Raw genomic sequence first — 16,262 nt, forward strand, 5'->3', positions numbered from 1 at the left:
CAGCAGCGCTGGATTTTGCCCAAGCGCCCTGCTTGAGCTACCAGAGTTTGGCCAGTGCCCCAAGTGGGTGGGCTGTCAGGAGCATCTGCCCCCTCCTTGGCACAGGAAGCCGGCTAGGGAGTGGGGAGAGGGTGCCAAGGTCTACAGCTGCTGCTGGCACCCACCGCATACTGCCCAGAGGGGTACCCACATACTGCCCAGAGGGGTACCCACCAAGGCCTGGAATGGATGGCCTGGGCACAGCTGGCATGGAGGTCAGGCCAAGTGAGAGCAAAGGCCACAGGGAGTCCTGGTGCCAAGGAAGGAGCCAGAGGGTAGTAGATGGGGGACAGCAACAAAAAGTTGGGTGGTTTATTGAGTGTTTGGTCCAGACACTTATAAAAATACAAACTGGCATGATATTCAATCTCATGGCAAGTCCGTCTTCATAGAAGACAAGTGAGTGACCCCTTGGGGAGGGGAAATGCTGCCCACAGGGTACCGGACACAGAGAGCAGGCCTGGGCTGCTTCTTTGCCCTGGTCTGGTGATCCACCTGTGCCCAGGTCTTCCATCTTGGCCCCACAGACTCAAGGGCTAAATCCCACTAAACCCCAGCAATTCTAGGGGGCAGAATGAGAACATCAAAGCAGCTGACAGAGACCCTATGTTCTGACCCTGGGCTCCAGCATGCCCAGGGCTGTGTGCAGTTGCCCTGCAGCTCCTCTTCAGCCTGTAATAAAGGGCCAGCCCCTGGAAGGCTCACCTCAGACCCTCTGACCCACCCCCCCACTCTTCCATTGTTCTGGCTGGTTGACATACCAGCTCAAGTGGCAGTGGGGGGGTGGAGGGCAGCTCCTGCGGGGAGTCTTGGGAGGGCTCTCGCTCCTGGGGGTGGCAGAGGGGTCCACTTGGCTCAGAGAACTCGCAGGAGACGCAGAATTGGGAGCAGCAAGAGCAGCAAGAGACAGAGGGGGCTGAGAGCACCCCCCCCTTGCCACCCTGACCTGCCGCTCTCTCCAGGGCTTCCAACAGGATGGGCTGATTCTGACCCTGTGAGGGAGGGGCAGTGCTGAGGGACCCTCCCCTTCAGGGACCCTCCCCTTCAGCGGCCTCCTTCCTGCCCTGGCCCTGGGCTCTTCACTCCTGTCCCAGGGTCCCAGTTCAGCTGAGGCCTGAAAGCTGTGGCCCTGGAGATAGCATGTCCTTGGCCCCGCATGAAAGGGTACAGTGGAAGCTCCCACAAAGATAAAGGGGGGGAGAAGAGGCCACAGCAAAAAGCCCCACTTGGACCCCACAGGGTCTGGTGCTCCCAGATTCTCCCGTGCCTCCTTCCCTCCGAGGGCCCCATCCTCACCAGAAGGGTTGCTCCCCATACTCCAGCCCACTTACTGCTCTCCTTGCAGCAGACAGACACCTGGAGCCTCAAACACGTGCCAGAACTCTCTGGAGGTGGTACCGCTGGATGGTGGGGAATTGGGAGGAAGACATTAGTACAGGCGAGTCTGCCCCCCTTGAGCTCCTTCAGACCCTTCTGATCTGTATCTTCTCTCGGGCTCCCTGGAAAGCCTTCCCTGACTTCTGCTCCACACCCTGGTGCCAGGCCCCACCCGTTCCCCCCATCGTGTCCCCTTTCCTGGCTCCTCTTGCTTTCTCCTCCTTGCTGTAGACTCCTCCCCCACTGGAAAACTTCCCCCCACTGTAGACCCCCTACCTGCTGTAGACTCAGGTTCCCCTACTGTAGACCCTTCCCACTGTAGACTCTCCCCCCATTGTAAAGTCAGGTCCCTCCCACTGTAGACCTCTCCTGCTGTACACTCAGGTCCCCCACTGTAGAATTCCCCCCTCCCTTGTCAACTCAGGTCCCCTGTAGACCGCCCCCCCCCGGGCTGTTGAGACCCCCCTGCTGTGGACTCAGGTTCCCCCTTCATTCCCAGACCCCTCCTTTCTCCCCAGCTGGGGTTCTCTGCCTTGACCAGGCAGTGGCAGGGTGCCCCATCCCCCGCATTGTGCCCTGGTTACTCACAGATGTAGTAGTAGGTTTCTCCAGGCAAGAACTCAAAGCCAAGGGAGAAGGGTGTGAAGCGTTGAATTTTTTCGGAGAACCGGACAGGTCCAAAGGGAGCAAAGGGGAGGGCACACTCCCAGCGTTTGAAGGCACCTGGGCCCTGGGCCTGGCAGGCCTCATAGCCTGGCCGGTCCACCATATATAAAGCGAATGTCTCAGGGCCGCCAGGGGGCCCTGGGCCCTCGTAGTGTGGACAGAAGATATCTAGGTAATCGTTGAGGTCCAGCTCGACCACGGCGTCTCCTCCCAGTAGCCTGCAGGCATAAGGCAGGTAAAGCAGGTGTGGGCTGAAGGGGCAGGTGCAGCTCGCCTGGGGCACTAGGGTCAGAAAGACCTCCCCGAGATACCTGCCAGCCTCTCCCCCACCCACGAGGGAGGGAGCAGCTCAGGAAGGCCTCAGTTTCCCAGCCTGACAATTCTTGAGACAGAGCCAAGAAATGAGGGAAGTAACCAATTCGCAGGCATTGGGGGGTGTAGGGACTCAGTGCCCAGGACTGTGGGGCTCAAGGGTAACAGGGCCACTCAGCACACCCTACATCTTCAGGTTGGCGCTGCCACCAGCTCTCTGGCTCCAGTGCCCAGCAGAGGGCCTGACATAGCCTTGTGCACTTGCTAGATGTTTGCTGGGCATCTGCTGCAAAGACACTGGGGCATAGGGGCGGCGGTGTGATCTGGGCCCGCAGTGCAGTCACCGGCTGCAGGGACTGAGGTCTCTTCGACAGAAGCAGGGGGAGGAAGCCTACTTGATAGCTCTCAATCCAATACTGACAAGAAGACTGACATCAAAAAAAAAAAAAAGAGAGAGAGAGAGAGAGGATTGAGGGGGGGGGGGCTTGTTTTTTCTTTTTCCTTTTCAGGACAAGGAAATGTCAGACATGGAAGGGAGGCACCTCCAGATATCCACTCATCTTTGGCCTACTCAGGACTCCCTTCCCAACCTCTTGGGAATGGCCTGTGGGAGCCAGGATGGAAGAGCTGGGATAGGTTGCCCCCCACAGCATTACACATTATGAGCCTCCTTCCGCCTTCACTACCACACACAGTCCAGCCTGACTTATGAGCGCCCCCTCTAGCCATGCCACAATGGGTGGTCTAAGGACCACCTGTATCTGAAGTTCTGATCAGAAATGCAGATTCCTGGGTTCAGCTCAGTGGGATAGGACCAAAGCTGAGCCTTGGTCTGATGGTTCCACAGCATCCCGAGCACCGGGAAATGGGTCCTGCCCCAACGCTCAATAAATATTTGCAGATTGCATGAATGAGCCAGAAACCTCAGGGTTGGGGGCTAGGAACCTGAATTTCTAACAAGTTTTCCAAGGGATTCGGAGGCACTGGTCTGGAACCAAGGGGGATGTGGCCCTGGGAGCACAATGGCTGTGATCACGTGCTGCGGGTATTGTAATGACCCTCTTCATGCCTGCCGGCCCTGGGGGTCTCTTGGGCTCTCAGAGGCTAGAGCTGGGGTCCCATCTGCTATAGCTAGCATCCTAGCACATGTCCTGGCACGCGGCACACTGCGTCCAAACGCTGGTGAGTGAACAAATGAACAGAGTCACAGATTGGCTTCGAGGAGAAAATCAGAAAGGCAAGCAGATGGAAAAGCAGAGAGAGACAGGGAGAACTGCGCAGAGAAATGAAAACAGTCCAAAATACCGAGGTTCAAAGGCTCGGGAGAAAGAAATAATAGTTTGTATCTGAACAGCCGACACCTCTCTCCCACACGCGACCTCAGCCCGCCCGCCTGATTTCCCAGAATACCAGGTGGTATTAGCCCATTCTACAGATGAGGTAAGTGAGGTTACGGAGTCAAACGACTTGCCCGAAGGTGATTCAGCTGGAGGAGCAGGGCCGAGACAGGACAGAAATAGAAGGACGGAGGATGATGGAGATGAACGCAGAAGCGAATGGGATCAGGAGGCCGAGCGAGCAGGAGGGTACAGCACGTTCTTTCCCGAGAGTGAAGCCCCCTCCCTTCCTCTCCAGACCGCCCGCCCCAGCTCCGGCCGGAGGCGGGTGGAACAGCGGGAGAGCAGGGAGAAGCGAGGGGGCGGGGCCCGGAGCGCAGGCCAGGGGCCCCCCAGCTCCCGGCTCCTAGATCCCACTTTCCGCTTTCGGAGCGGGGGTCCTCCGCCCGCCCCCCAACACGCGCGGGCGGGGGGAGCCTCGGGCGCGCCTCGCCCCTCCCTCCCCTCCCCCCGCCGGCTCAAACAAAGGAGCCCCGGCGCGCGGCCGGGCCCAGGCGGCGCCGCGCACAGAACCAGAGTGGGGCGCGCGCAGGGGCCGGGAGCGCGCAGGCCCGGGCCGCGGTCGGCCGGGTTCGGCCCGGCTACCTGGGGTTACTGGAGTTCCAGTAGACAGCGTGGCGGAGGCCGGAGCCCCCGCGCAGCGGGGAGCTGAGGAGCGCGGCCCAGAGGACAGTCCGCAGCAGGGGCAGCAGCCGCATCGCCCCTGGGGTCCGCTCTGGTCTGGTCCGGCCGGTACCGGCCCGCTCCGCCGCCGCGGCGAGAAAGGTACAAAGTGGAGGTGGGGGGGTGCGGAACGGGGGGTGGGGTGCGGAGACTCGCGGGCCACGCCTCCGGGTAACTTTCCACCAATGGGGGCGCGCCCCCGCCTCCCGACTCCGAGCCAACTCCTGTTAACCCTCCGTGCGCCGAGGCGCACGCCGGGCTCTCCACGCTCCCACCCCGGCTGCCCCGCGTCGCGAGGGGCGGGCAGGGCCACGCGTGCACCGTCTGCGAGTTCGTTTTAGGGAGGTCGCGTCTTTCGTGTCTGCGTTCGTACCGGGTAGGGAGCCTCATCACACATTTGGAAGATTTAATAGGGGCACGCCGCCTTTGGCCAGAAAGAGGAAAAGTGGGGCACGCGCGAGGATCCACGAAGCCCGTCCGGGGCCACCTTAGGGGGTACTGCCCATCTTTCCTTGACCATCCAGGGGTAGCGCGAGGGGAAGGGACACATCGCCTCCTGGGACTCCCCCACCCGCCCCCCTTCCAGAGCCTTCGCGGGGAGCTCGTGCCCACCTGAGGGTTGGCGCCTATCTCTTCCCGCCCCACACCTTCGTTCTGGGCTGGGGTCTCGCGCGGCCCCATTCCCGAAGCTGAAATAATGAGGCGGTGCGGTGGCGGCCTGTACAAAGCACCTTTGTTCCCAAGCCCTCAGGTGGGGCAGGCGAGGGGGAGGCGGCAGGTGCACGGCCTTGGGATCGTGGGAGCCGCCGCCCCGCTCCGCCCCGGCTCCGGGGCGCTGAGAACACCAGCCAGATCCACTTTTCCCAGCCACTGGTCGGAGGGTGGGGACGGCGGGTCCAACAGCTGGGCCGCTTTGTGGACAGCCGTCCGTGGGGTCGTGCAGCCTTGAGGGCGAGGACTCGGCGGCAGGGAGCGGCACGGGTCTTACAAGCTCTCTGCAGTCCTGGCTGCGCAGAGTCGTCGCAGACCAGGCAGAAAGCTACCGCGAGCGTCCGGGGAATACACGCGGACCCAGCCCCGGACGCTCGCCCTCGTTCGAGGCGGCAGCGCCTCCTGGCGGCCAGCCCTGGAACCGCAGCAGGGCGCGCGGCCTTCCCGGAGCGGAGAAAAGTCCCAGGCACGCTCCCCAGACCTCACGTTTATTGCACCAGAGCAGGTACCGGCTGTGGGCACCCCCTCGGCCCAGTCTGGCACCCAGCCCCTCCCCACCTCCCGCCACAGGCTTCGTGGGCGGGTCGGCGCGCAGGAGTGCTGGGGGTCTGAAGGTGCCTACTCCGCAGCGACCAGGCTCCGGCTCCTTCGGTCATCGCGGGGCACTCCCAGGGCCGGTCCGCCCCTGGAAGTCCTACGTCGGGGCTGAAGGCAGCGGAACCTCAGCAGAGGTCAGAGGTAGAGCGAGGAGGACGCTGCTGGGGGCGGCGGCGCAGGCCTGGGGTGCGGGAAGCCCAGAAAAAAGGTCAGAAGTCCCCCTTTCCGCAGACCATTAGCGCCCCTCCGCGCCCCTCCGAGCCTACCTGGACGGTACCACTAGAGGCGGGATTCCAGCTCCTGGGCCAGGCAGGTCACCCGAAGGGCCCCGGCCCTGGGGGTTGGCAGGCAGTGGCTTCCTCGGGGGAGGGGGCTTGGCAGGCCCCTGAGGGTGAGAGAGAAAGCAGGAGGCTGGCTTGGGAGGAGATGTCATATTGCCCACTCCTGTTGCTGGGGGACCCCAGCTTGTGGGGTCGGCTCCAGAGGTCACCTTTGTTTCCACACAAACCTGTCACCGTTAAAGGACACCGGGGGTGTGTGTCCTCACACACAGAGGGGGCATCTCGCCATGGCCACCACTGCCAGGACAATAAGCACCACAGCCCTGGGTGGGGGAGAGGCTGCACCCTTCTCTCCCCACACTGTTACCTTCGGGTGCCTCACCATCGGGTCAGCGGGCAGAGGGCGGGTGGGGGGATTGGGCCGGTCAGCCAGCTCAGCCTGGACAGAGAGATGGGCAGTGCTGTGAGAGCATGGCCAGGGGCAAGTGAGCATGCAGTGGTTTTCTTGAGGGGTTCAGTTCAACATGCAAAGTCAGCCAGGGGGCAGGAGAGAATGGGGACATGAGCACAGGGCTTGGGGTTCTGCCAGCAGAAGCCTCAGGGGAGGAAGGGATGGGTCACAGCGGTGTCCCGGGCCGGCTGCAGTCCTGCCACTGACCACCAGGTGGTGGTAGAAAACAAGGCAGGAGGCTCACCCTTTGCTGCTGCTGGGGCTCAGAGTGTCTGCAGGCCAAGGGGCACCCTGGTCCCCTCACAGAGAGCGCTACTGGCAGGGGACAGGGGTGGGAACTGCAGCTGGGCACCAAGCCTCCCACCTGCCCTGGGTCAGGGCGGGGCCTGGCCTGGATTTACCTGGAGTCTCTTGGGCACAGGGTCAGGAGGCAGCGGTCTGGAGGGGGGTGCTGGGAAGCCAAGAATACCAGCCTGCTGAGAGAGCAGGAGGAGCAGGCAGGCAGGGTGGGGTGGGGAAGGGGAGAGGGATCAGAGAGATGTGAGCAGAGAGGGGTTAGTGCCTGGGGAGGGGCAGCCAGGGCCCCAGGGGAGGTGGAAACTGTGCATGCGGTTATTCAGTTGCATGCAGAGGGGGGTGACCAGTGGTGGGGTGAGCATGCAGACCACCTCCACACACATACCCCGTCATCAGCTCCAGAGGGCTTGCGGGGCGTGCAGCAGCCCTTCTACACATGGTGACCTGGGCCTCAGCAGGTAGTGGCATACTGAAGGCCATTTTTGAGCCCCGCATCCTCCAGGGGCCCCTGCTGGGAGCACCCACAGACCCACCTCTCAAAGCCACCAGCTTGGCCAGCTCAAAGGACTCAGCAGACCCTCCTAGGTGACTGCCCCTCCCCACTCCAGGCTGGATTCTGATTCTGGGCCTGCAGCTGGGGCAGGGGAGGGGTGAACGTAGGGGGTGTAGGAAGGGCTGGCCCTGGCTCCTCTGGCTGACTCCTGGGCCCTGGGGGTCTTTCTCTGCATCTAGGGCCTTTAGTACCCCCACCCCAGGGCCCACGTTAGATGCCTGGACAAGGGGGGCCTCTCTCCTCTGCTATCCATGACTTACCTTGGCCCCTGGCATCAGCAGGACCCTCTGTGGGGGTCCTGGGCATTCTGAGGGACCGGACTGGGCCGCTCTGACCATGGAGAAAAGCAAGGAGGGAGAGGGTCCAGGCTCAGACTGTGCTCTCCACCCACATGCGACCCTTGGGTGGGGTGGTCCCTTTGCAGCTCCTGGGAGAGCAGCTCATGTGCAGTTTAGGGCTGATCAGATGTGGGGAGGGCTCCACCTACTTAGCCCAGGGGCTCAGGGGCAGAAGTGGCCCTGGCTTCCAGCTACCCTCCATGGATCTGTGCGTAAGGAGTTATGCAGCACACGGAGGGGACGGAGGGTGCATGGGGTGGTCTGAGGGACTTTGGCGGGGGTGGGGCCAGGACCCCAGAGCTATTGAGGGAGCAGGTACCTGTACTGGCAGCTGGGCCCTTTGAGTTGACAGAGTCGTTGACGCAGGCGAGCACGGTGCCAGTAGCTGGCACCAAGCAGTACCAGGACTACCACCAACAGGAGGCTGAGGGGCAGCCCTGTGGTCAGGGAGCTGGTTGCTGTGGGGTGAGGGCAGGTTTGAAGGTGGGCAGGGCTAGGAATCCTACACCAGGGAAGGGGGAGAGGGTGGACATGGAGGTGAAGTGGTCAGAGGATGGGAGGGGGTGAGGAAGAGGTCAGGAAGGGGGGACGGTAAAGGCTAAGCCGTGTTGCCCTCCCGGCTGCCCCTGTCCCCCAGCTACCTCTGACATGGCTGGTGCAGTCAGGGGGCGCCCAGCCCTCCTCACAGTGGCAATGTCCTTTGCTGTCACAGACCTAGGGGGGTGACAGGTTGAGCGATGAGGGGCTCTGCACTCTGGGGTCGCATTTCCCTGTCCCCAGCTTTTCAGGATCTCCTATGTCTACAATTAGAAGGTGTGCTGGGGATGATGGGGTGGGCAGAGGGAGCCTGTGTCCATGCCAGAGGAAATAAAATCCACCTAACTGGGTTAGCGCCTTCTCCAAGCCAGGTCCTATGCCAGGCGCTCTCATGCTCATCTCAGGGATCCTGGGAAGTGGGTACTGTTATCCGCCCATTGGATGGCTAAGAAAAGCTCAGAGGGGACCTGAGGTTAATTATCTGGCCCAGGTTACACAGCCAGGAAGGAGTAGAACGAGGATTGGAACATAGGTATGTGTGTGTCCAAAGTCCACCATCACTGGCCTCGTTGGGGGCTCCCTGCTCCCCTCCTGTCTCCCCCATGCCAGCTCACCCCGTGCCCGTGACATTTGCTTCGACATTCCTGGGCACGCAGGACGTCCACAGGCTGGCACTGATGGTCAATGCATACCTGCCCCAGGGAGAAGAAAGATCACATTTTCACAAAGCTTTCCTAGCACCATGAGGCCAGGACGGCTGAAGCCACAAGCTGGAGAAGCCGAGGCTCACAGGATGACAGAACTTGCTATCTGAAGTATGAGTCTGAACCCGCCCCCCTTGCTCCCCAGAGTCTGAGCCTTTTACACTGGTGGCCAGTGAGGCCACGGCACTGCTTTCTGTGCCCCAGAGGGCCCTCCCCTCTTGGCTCTGCCCACTCAGATTGCTTACCAGGTCAGGACCACAGGCTGTGCCGGGCAGCGCCAGGAGGGGCTGGGCCACATCGTCACCCAGGTCCAGGTGGACCCAGCTGCAGTTCAGCCTTGGCTGGGTCCCGTTGGCTTCTAGCACCTCCCAGTGCAGATCCCGGGCTGAGCCCAGCAGAGGCTGGGCCTGACCCCCCTGGCACTGGAGCTGTCCACACATGGCATCTCTGAAGGAAGGGATGAGGGACAGGGTCAGGTCAAGGCTCCCACACACCCAGAGGGGAACCCAAGCTCCACACTTACTTAGGGGCACAGGACATGTAGCTGCCGTTAGGGCTGCGCCCACAGCTCCCAAATGCATCCCCTCGAGTATTGGCAGCAATGAGGCAAAGTGGTGCAGTGGGCTGGGCTCCTGGTCCCCAGAGAGCCTGGCACTGCTGGGCGTAGGAAGCACAGCGCCCTTGTACACACACAGCCTGTCCCCCTGCACATGGCTCGCCGTCACCCAGGCTGACATCAGGAGGGCAATGGGAGCTGTCTCCTGGACAGAACTCGGGTAAGTCGCAGTCCCCTCGGGCAGGACGGCACTGCCAGCCAGCCGGGCGCAGCTGTGGGGTGAGGGTGTAGCAGTGTGTGAGTGCTGGGCGGGTCCAACCAGGGCCCTGGGGGTCACCCTTTCCATCCTGACGCTCAGCAGATGAGCTTCGGGTGGCCGGCCAGTCTGGTCTGTGCCCACCTGGCAGTTTTGACAGCAGAGCCCATTAGATGCACACTGTGCCCCTGGCCTCAGCTGGCAGGTGAAGTAGTCACAGCAGGGGTCAGTGCAGTCCTGAGGGCAGAGCGATCTCGTATCAGAGCAGGCTTGGGAGCCATCCCTGCCCATCCTCTGGGAGCCCGACCCGGAAGGGTACACATGGCGAGGGAAAGCCAGAGCCCCACACTCCATGTGCCGTCCCCACAGACAGGGAGGTGTGCAGAGGGGTGGCTGGTCCCTTTATTTTTTTTTTTTTTTTTTTTTTTAATTTTTATTTATTTATGATAGTCACAGAGAGAGAGAGAGAGAGAGAGAGGCAGAGACTCAGGCAGAGGGAGAAGCAGGCTCCATGCACTGGGAGCCCGATGTGGGATTCGATCCCGGGTCTCCAGGATCGCGCCCTGGGCCAAAGGCAGGCGCCAAACCGCTGCGCCACCCAGGGATCCCTGGCTGGTCCCTTTAGAGCCACGCGAGGCTCTGGCTTTCCAGAGGGGTAGGAGGGGTAATGAGCCCAGGGAGGGGGTCATAGAAGCCAGTGGGGTGAGGTTCTGGGGGAGGGGCTCACGTCCGGGAAGCCACAATCACACTGTTCTCCAGGCTCCACAAACATATTCCCGCACACAGTGGCCATAGAGGGCAGGCTGGGAAGCCGTTCAAAGAGGCAGCTGCCCATCCCATCCAGGAGGGCTTTCTCCAGGGCCTGCCGGCTGCAGTTGCTGAAGTTCAGGCCCGGCAGGAAGCTGGGGATGGTGGCAAGAAAGATTGGGGCTGTGGTGGCCTCCTGCCCCTGCCCCACACCCCTCTTCCTCCAACTGCTACTCACTCTGTGGAAGCTTCCATGATGCAGCTCTTGGCAGGGGCCGGCCCGGGGCAAGGGCAGCTGTTCCCGGGCAAGTCGTGGTCCAGGCCCAGGCTGTGGCCCAACTCGTGAGCTATTGAGGATGCAACTCCCAGGACACTGGTGGAGTGGTCCTGGCATTGGGGAGGGGACACCCCAGGTCCAGCATCAGCCTAACTGCTCCTGTTCTCCCCATCTCACCTCATGGGCACTCAGCACTGCCTCTCTCCTTAATTGCTTCTAAATAAGAGGAGAGCCCAGGCATGGGTGGCAAGAGCCTGGGGATCTGGCTCAGCTCTGTTCCCTTCCCTTGCTCTGTGACCCTGGGCCCCCTCTACCCTTCCCCACCAGGGAATGGGAAGCCCTCCCAGGTAAAGACTGGTGAGCTAACAGCAGGGGCCACATCCCACAGCCCTGCCCCTAGGCCCAGAGCTTGGGGGTTGGTAGTTGGTAGGGGTTTTGGGGAATAAGTGGACCCCCAATGAGGAGTCCACGAAGGGGAACAGAGAGGAGACCTGAACTGGCTCACCATATTCACCCCTCCTGAGAAGTCAGGAGAACAGATGGAGTTCTGAACGGCCATGCCCACTGTGGGCCCAGAGAATGAAGTAGCACTGTGGGATTGTGAGGTCGAAGGTCAGGCCCAAAGCCATGGCAGCCAGAGCCTCAAGGCCTCAGACAGGGGCAGAGCTTGGGGATCTTACGTCACCAGCTGGGCACTGTCATGGGGCAGTCGAGGCAGCAAGTCCACCCGGCGCCAGTGGAGGAAATTGTCCAGTGTGAGGCCTGGGTCCTGGCTTATCTCCACCAGGTCGTGCTGGGTCCAGGCCTCCAGGCCCACTAACACCACCCGGACATTCAGGGGCCGGAAGAACTGAAAGAACTGGGTTCAGGAGAGAGGCCCCCACAGCCAGAGGGGAGGGCTAATGGGGTGCTGCCCAGCCCGGCACTCACTGTGTCCAAGAGGAAGGTCACTTTCAGCATGCGGTTCAGCAGCTGCTGGGAGTCCGGGTACCTCTGCGTCTGTGGGTCAAGAGAAATGGGCATGTGAAACAGCGGGGTGGGCAGGGGTCAGGGGAGGACATACAGGGGCCAGCAAGCTTACCTCAGAGTGATCGGCCACTATCACCAGCTCAATAATCTTGGTCTCTGCCACCACGTCCCGCCGCCGCTGTAGGCAAGAAGGAGCATCAGGTGCACCACAGGGCTGCCTGAGCTGTGTCCACTCCCACCCTGTGTGGCTCATTTTACAGATGAACCACTGAGATTCGAGGCCAGGGACTTGCCCAAGGTGGACCCAGATGTAGGCCATGCAGCTGGGAGTAGAGCCCTGCTTTTTCGGCTCCAAATTCAGTGCTTTTTCCAAATTAAAATAATAATAATAGGGGTGTTTGCCTCAGTTGATAGAATGCATGACTCTTGGTCTTGGGGTTGTGAGTTCAAGCCCCATGATGGGTGTAGAGATTACTAAAAAATAAACTTTGGGATGCCTAGATGGCTGAGTGGTTGAGCATCTGCCTTTGGCTCAGGGTGTGATCCCGTGGTCCTGGGATTGAGTCCCGTATGGGGCTCCCTACGAGGAGTTGGTTTCTCTCTCTGCCTCTCTCTCTGTGTCTCTCGTGAACAAATAAAATCTTTCAAAATAATAAATAAAAAATAAACTTAAAAAAATAAATAGCTAACACCATAATATATTCATACCTCAGGCATAGTTCTAAGCACTGTGCATATAGATTCAATTAATCTTCACAATAACCCTGAAAGGTAGTTTTATTATCCCTGCCTTTTAAATAAATAAATTAATTAATTAAAATATTTAAATTTATTTGAGAGAGAGAAAGTGAGAAAGAGTGCGCTGTGCGCTCACAAGCAGGAGGGAGGGGCAGAGGGAGAAGCAGACTCCTCACTGAGCAGGGAGCCCCACGTGGCTGGATCTCAGGACTCTGAGATCAGGACCTGAGCCGAAGGCAGACACCCAACAGACCGAACCACCCAGGAGACCCTATTTTCCCCGTTTTATAAATTAGGAGATTGGATTCATAGTGTTTCATGACTGGTAATTCTGTATCATCCATGGCCAAGGGAGGCCTCTCCGCATTCAGAATCATATGATGTGGATTTTAGGCCAAGTACCTGCATGTATATCCTGGACATATCATTTATTAGTTGAATGACTTTGGGCAAGTCACTAACCTCCCTGAGCTGGTTTTCTCACCCATATGAGCTACTGATGGCACATCCCTCCCAGGGTTGCTGGGAAGAGGAAAGGAGATGGTGTTCACACAGTGGTGTGGATAATTGCTCCTTAGAAGGTTCTGGGGATAAAGGGCTCTGAGGGTCTGGGGCCTGGCCCTCAGGGACAACAGAAGCCCAGCCTCTTGCTGTTTGTCCTCACCCGAGTGCAGCTGTGGTGCTGTCCCGGGGGCTGCTCCAGGGGAGCCTGAGTGGGCCCAGATGCATGCCGGCTCAGGGCACAGGTGTGGCCTGGCAGGAAGAGGTCCTGGATCCGGGAGATGTTTGGGGGGGCCTGCAGGTCCCCAGGCCCAAGGTCTAACATATAACTTCTCTCTGGGGACAGGATCACCAAACCCCTGGGAAGACCCAGGAAGTCAGAGAGCCTCTCAGCTCCGTGCCTCATGCCCCTCACTGCCCCCCGCCCCTCCGCAGGGGAGGTGGCCTTGGTACCTGAGCCCCGAGCAGGTGCAGACAGAGACCCAGGAGCTCGCGTGGCCCTGCACCCTTCCCTGGTAGCAGCAGTTCTCCTACAGCAGAGAAATAGCAGTGCAACCTTGAAGGCCAGGCCAGGCTGGAGACCAAGAGGCTAGCCTGTTGGTGAAGATATGCTGTGTCCTCCTGAGTCCTATAGGGAGGGCGCCCTCGAGGGGCACACCCTCTTCTTCCCCTCAGGCCAGAAACAGGGCACAAGACTCACCAGAGTGTGTCCCTCACTGACCACACGGATGCCATCAGGCTGGTACCGCATCAGCCATGGGCGGCCTGGGACTTGGTCCCTGTGACAAAAAAAGGCAGGCAGCGACAGTTGCCTCCCTGGGGGTGGGGTGGGGGTGGGGGTTGGTGGGGTGATAGACTGAGGCCTGGCAGGGGTAGAGGGGTGGCTGGGGGCCAGCCTTCCCCCAAAGGCAGCAGAGTATAGTGGTTTGGTCACAAACTCTGTCAGGCTACCTGGGTTCTAATCTGGTTTTTACCACATACTTACTAGCTGTGTGACCTTGGGCAAATTATTTAGCCTCTTTGTGCCTTGACTGCTTCATATAGAAAATGAGGACGGTAAGACACAACAGCATCTACCTTACAGGTGGTTAGGTGGTTATAAGGATTGAATAAGTTCAGGTGCTAGTACCCAGCATGTAGTAAATGCTGAATGGGGGTTAGCCATGTTATCAATATTATTAACGTCATCACTAGCATTGTTACCTGTTCTGTAGCAGCTCCAGAATATGACTGTCACCATCCAATTCTAATTTGATCCGAAAGGCCTCAGGAAGATTGGTCTGTGGCAGCAGAGGGCATGTCACCTCCCTGGCCCTGACCAAAATGCCTATCTTCTCTAACCAGAAAACCCCAGGCCCTTAGGAGAGCACCAACGATTAGATCACTGGGGGGAGGGGGGGTCCCGAGGGAGGGGCCAGGAAGCCCTGCCCGGCCTGGGGCATTGTTCTGGGGGGTTGTGTGGGGAGGTCAAGGAAGGTATCTGAGCCGCCCCTTCTCGGCTTCCTGCCCAGAGAGGAAGCATCATGGAAGACCCAGTGCAGGCCCCAGCCCTTCCTCTGACTCAGCTTTAGAATTGGGGAGGGGGGTGTTTGCTGTGGCCCTGACCTTCTTCAAGCCCCCCACCCCCAAACCCTGAGAAAATGGACAGAAGGAGACCCAGGCAGCAGGTCTGGCCTCGGGAGTTCCCCGGTGGAGATGGACGGCTGGGGTGGTGACAGATGTGGGAGCAGATGTGGAGAGAGAGGGAGGGCATAAGGGAAGCCAGGTGCTGGCCTGTAGCAGGAGGGGCAGCCAGACCAGGGTTGGCCATGCTACCCTGAGATCCCCCACCTGCTCCTCAGCCACACTGCCTGAAAACCAGGCTCTGTGGGGTGGCAGGGCTGTATTTCTTCCCTTGAGGGGAGGGAGAGGCTCACCTGAAGCATCTCTGCTAGGCTGAGCATGGGGTGGTCCCGAAGGATCTGGGGCTCCGAGGGTCCACCCAGGGCCCTCTCTGGCCTTGCATGCTCGTCCTCAGTGCCACCTGCAGGGCCCCCAGGACCCCCGAGAGGGTGCTGAGAGAGGTGGCAGCCGAAGCAGCATTGGGCACAGCTGGTGGCCACAGGCCCCCCCTTCTCTGCTTGAAGGACTCCTGCATTGCATGCTGGGACTTAGAGGAGAATCCCGAAGAGAAGGGGCTTCTGTGGGGCTTCCAGCTTTCACCCCAGTGCCCCACCTGCACCTCCCCACCCGGGGTGCCCATCCCAGGTCCTCCGGGAGAGCCCCCTTCCTTCTCCCCCGCGGTCACCCCCTAGGAACGCTGCCTCTCAAGCCTGGGCGAAGCCTGGTGGCCCGGTGCCCACTCACAGCGGAGCTGCCGGGAACGCCCATTTCTGGGTGTGCAGTGCAAACACCCCTCCCTAAACAACCCCCTACCCTGTCGGGCACACCCGCTCGCCGCTCGCCGCAGCCCAGCTTCCTCCCTGGGCACCCCGGTCCCACAATGGCCCTCTCTCCTCCGCCCAGCCCACCCCGCCTGCCCGCCCCCCCAGCCCCCAGGCCGAGACAGCAGCTGGAAGTGAAACTTCCAAGGAGGAGTTGGTGTCAGCCTCTTTCCTGGCTAATTCTCCCTCCCCCAGCTCCTCCCGCACTCCCTCCCGCTCGCTGCGCCTGGTTCCTGGTGGCATCAGCACCAGGGTGCGTGTGCCTTGGCCGTTCAGGCCCAGGATGGGAGCCCGGGAAGCCTCTCCGCCAAACCCTACGGGCCGTCCCCACTCAGCGCCCTGGCACTGGGTGGAATGGTCAGCTAGGCCCCAGAGGAGCGAAGACGTCGGTCCCGGGGCGCAGCGACCCTGTCCCACCATCCCGAGGGGCTGCTGGGCCAGGCCCTTCGGTGCCCGGCCCCGGAGCCTGGAAATGCACGGGGGGACCGAGCAGAGGATGACCGCGGTGGAGGGGGGAGCGGCATCCCCCTCCTTCTTTCGCCACTCCATCGCCGGGCCCTCAGGCCAGGACAGCGAGCCGGGGCGGGCCGCGCTCTGGTAGGGGGTCTCCGCGGGTCTCCAGCCCGCGCCTCCTCCCGGTGCGTCCTCCCCGCTCCGCCGCCCACGGCGGGCCGGGTACTCACCGATATCTGCGAGGGGCCGTGAGGTCAGAGGGCTGCCCGCGCCCAGGAGCCCCAGGGCCCAGAGCAGCGCCAGCCGCATGGCCGCGGCGCCCCGGGCGGGGCGAGGGCAGCAGGTGCTGGGCCGCGCGCCGAGTAGCGGCGGCCGCGGGGTCTGCCAGGCTCACCCCGTGGTGCGGAGACGCCACCAGG

At 60.9% G+C, this 16,262-nt stretch overlaps 2 protein-coding genes across 25 annotated transcripts; both read right to left on the reverse strand.

The window, feature by feature from the left end:
• Positions 1–322: 322 nt before the first annotated feature.
• Positions 323–4,588, reverse strand: EFNA4 (ephrin A4). Of its 2 annotated transcripts, none has more exons than XM_025431029.3 (4): positions 4,377–4,588; positions 2,005–2,300; positions 1,371–1,439; positions 323–1,031 (listed from the first exon to the last, which is right to left on the reverse strand). In XM_025431029.3, the coding sequence occupies exons 1-4, from the start codon at positions 4,487–4,489 to the stop codon at positions 895–897; spliced, it is 615 nt and encodes a 204-aa protein (XP_025286814.1). In that variant the 5' UTR covers positions 4,490–4,588; the 3' UTR covers positions 323–894. The 2 variants fall into 2 exon arrangements, with proteins under 2 accessions (XP_025286814.1, XP_025286815.1); XM_025431030.3 differs by lacking the exon at positions 4,377–4,588 and adding an exon at positions 2,583–4,221.
• A 1,049-nt stretch (positions 4,589–5,637) lies between these two features.
• On the reverse strand, positions 5,638–16,231 carry ADAM15 (ADAM metallopeptidase domain 15). Of its 23 annotated transcripts, none has more exons than XM_025431004.3 (23): positions 16,074–16,231; positions 14,884–14,990; positions 14,171–14,247; positions 13,668–13,746; positions 13,421–13,497; positions 13,131–13,326; positions 11,841–11,906; positions 11,690–11,758; positions 11,440–11,609; positions 11,265–11,349; positions 10,721–10,869; positions 10,463–10,637; positions 9,880–9,972; positions 9,447–9,751; positions 9,169–9,370; positions 8,834–8,911; positions 8,324–8,396; positions 8,002–8,140; positions 7,605–7,674; positions 6,896–6,967; positions 6,411–6,482; positions 6,029–6,270; positions 5,638–5,943 (listed from the first exon to the last, which is right to left on the reverse strand). In XM_025431004.3, exons 1-23 carry the CDS (start codon positions 16,150–16,152, stop codon positions 5,898–5,900), a joined length of 2,721 nt encoding a protein of 906 aa, XP_025286789.1. In that variant the 5' UTR covers positions 16,153–16,231; the 3' UTR covers positions 5,638–5,897. The 23 variants fall into 23 exon arrangements, 18 of the variants coding, with proteins under 18 accessions (XP_025286789.1, XP_025286788.1, XP_025286785.1 ...); XM_025431003.3 differs by having other exon boundaries at positions 6,896–6,970; XM_025431000.3 differs by having other exon boundaries at positions 6,896–6,970; positions 14,884–15,098; positions 16,074–16,229.
• Positions 16,232–16,262: the final 31 nt, after the last annotated feature.

This window comes from Canis lupus, chromosome 7, assembly GCF_003254725.2.
Source record: "Canis lupus dingo isolate Sandy chromosome 7, ASM325472v2, whole genome shotgun sequence".
Taxonomy (NCBI): Eukaryota; Metazoa; Chordata; class Mammalia; order Carnivora; family Canidae; genus Canis; species Canis lupus.

What these genes read in the sequence shown, in the direction of transcription:
- EFNA4 (XM_025431029.3), bottom strand. Translation starts at nt 4,489, where the DNA reads ATGCGGCTGCTGCCCCTGCTGCGGACTGTCCTCTGGGCCGCGCTCCTC. An exon ending in TGGAACTCCAGTAACCCCAG is followed by an intron (nt 2,301 to 4,376) that starts GTAGCCGGGCCG and finishes TTATGCCTGCAG; the next exon opens with GCTACTGGGAGGAGACGCCG. An exon ending in AGAAACCTACTACTACATCT is followed by an intron (nt 1,440 to 2,004) that starts GTGAGTAACCAG and finishes CCCACCATCCAG; the next exon opens with CGGTACCACCTCCAGAGAGT.
- ADAM15 (XM_025430998.3), bottom strand. Translation starts at nt 16,152, where the DNA reads ATGCGGCTGGCGCTGCTCTGGGCCCTGGGGCTCCTGGGCGCGGGCAGC. An exon ending in GCCTAGCAGAGATGCTTCAG is followed by an intron (nt 14,248 to 14,883) that starts GTGAGCCTCTCC and finishes CTGCTGCCACAG; the next exon opens with ACCAATCTTCCTGAGGCCTT. An exon ending in TCAGTGAGGGACACACTCTG is followed by an intron (nt 13,498 to 13,667) that starts GTGAGTCTTGTG and finishes TCTCTGCTGTAG; the next exon opens with GAGAACTGCTGCTACCAGGG.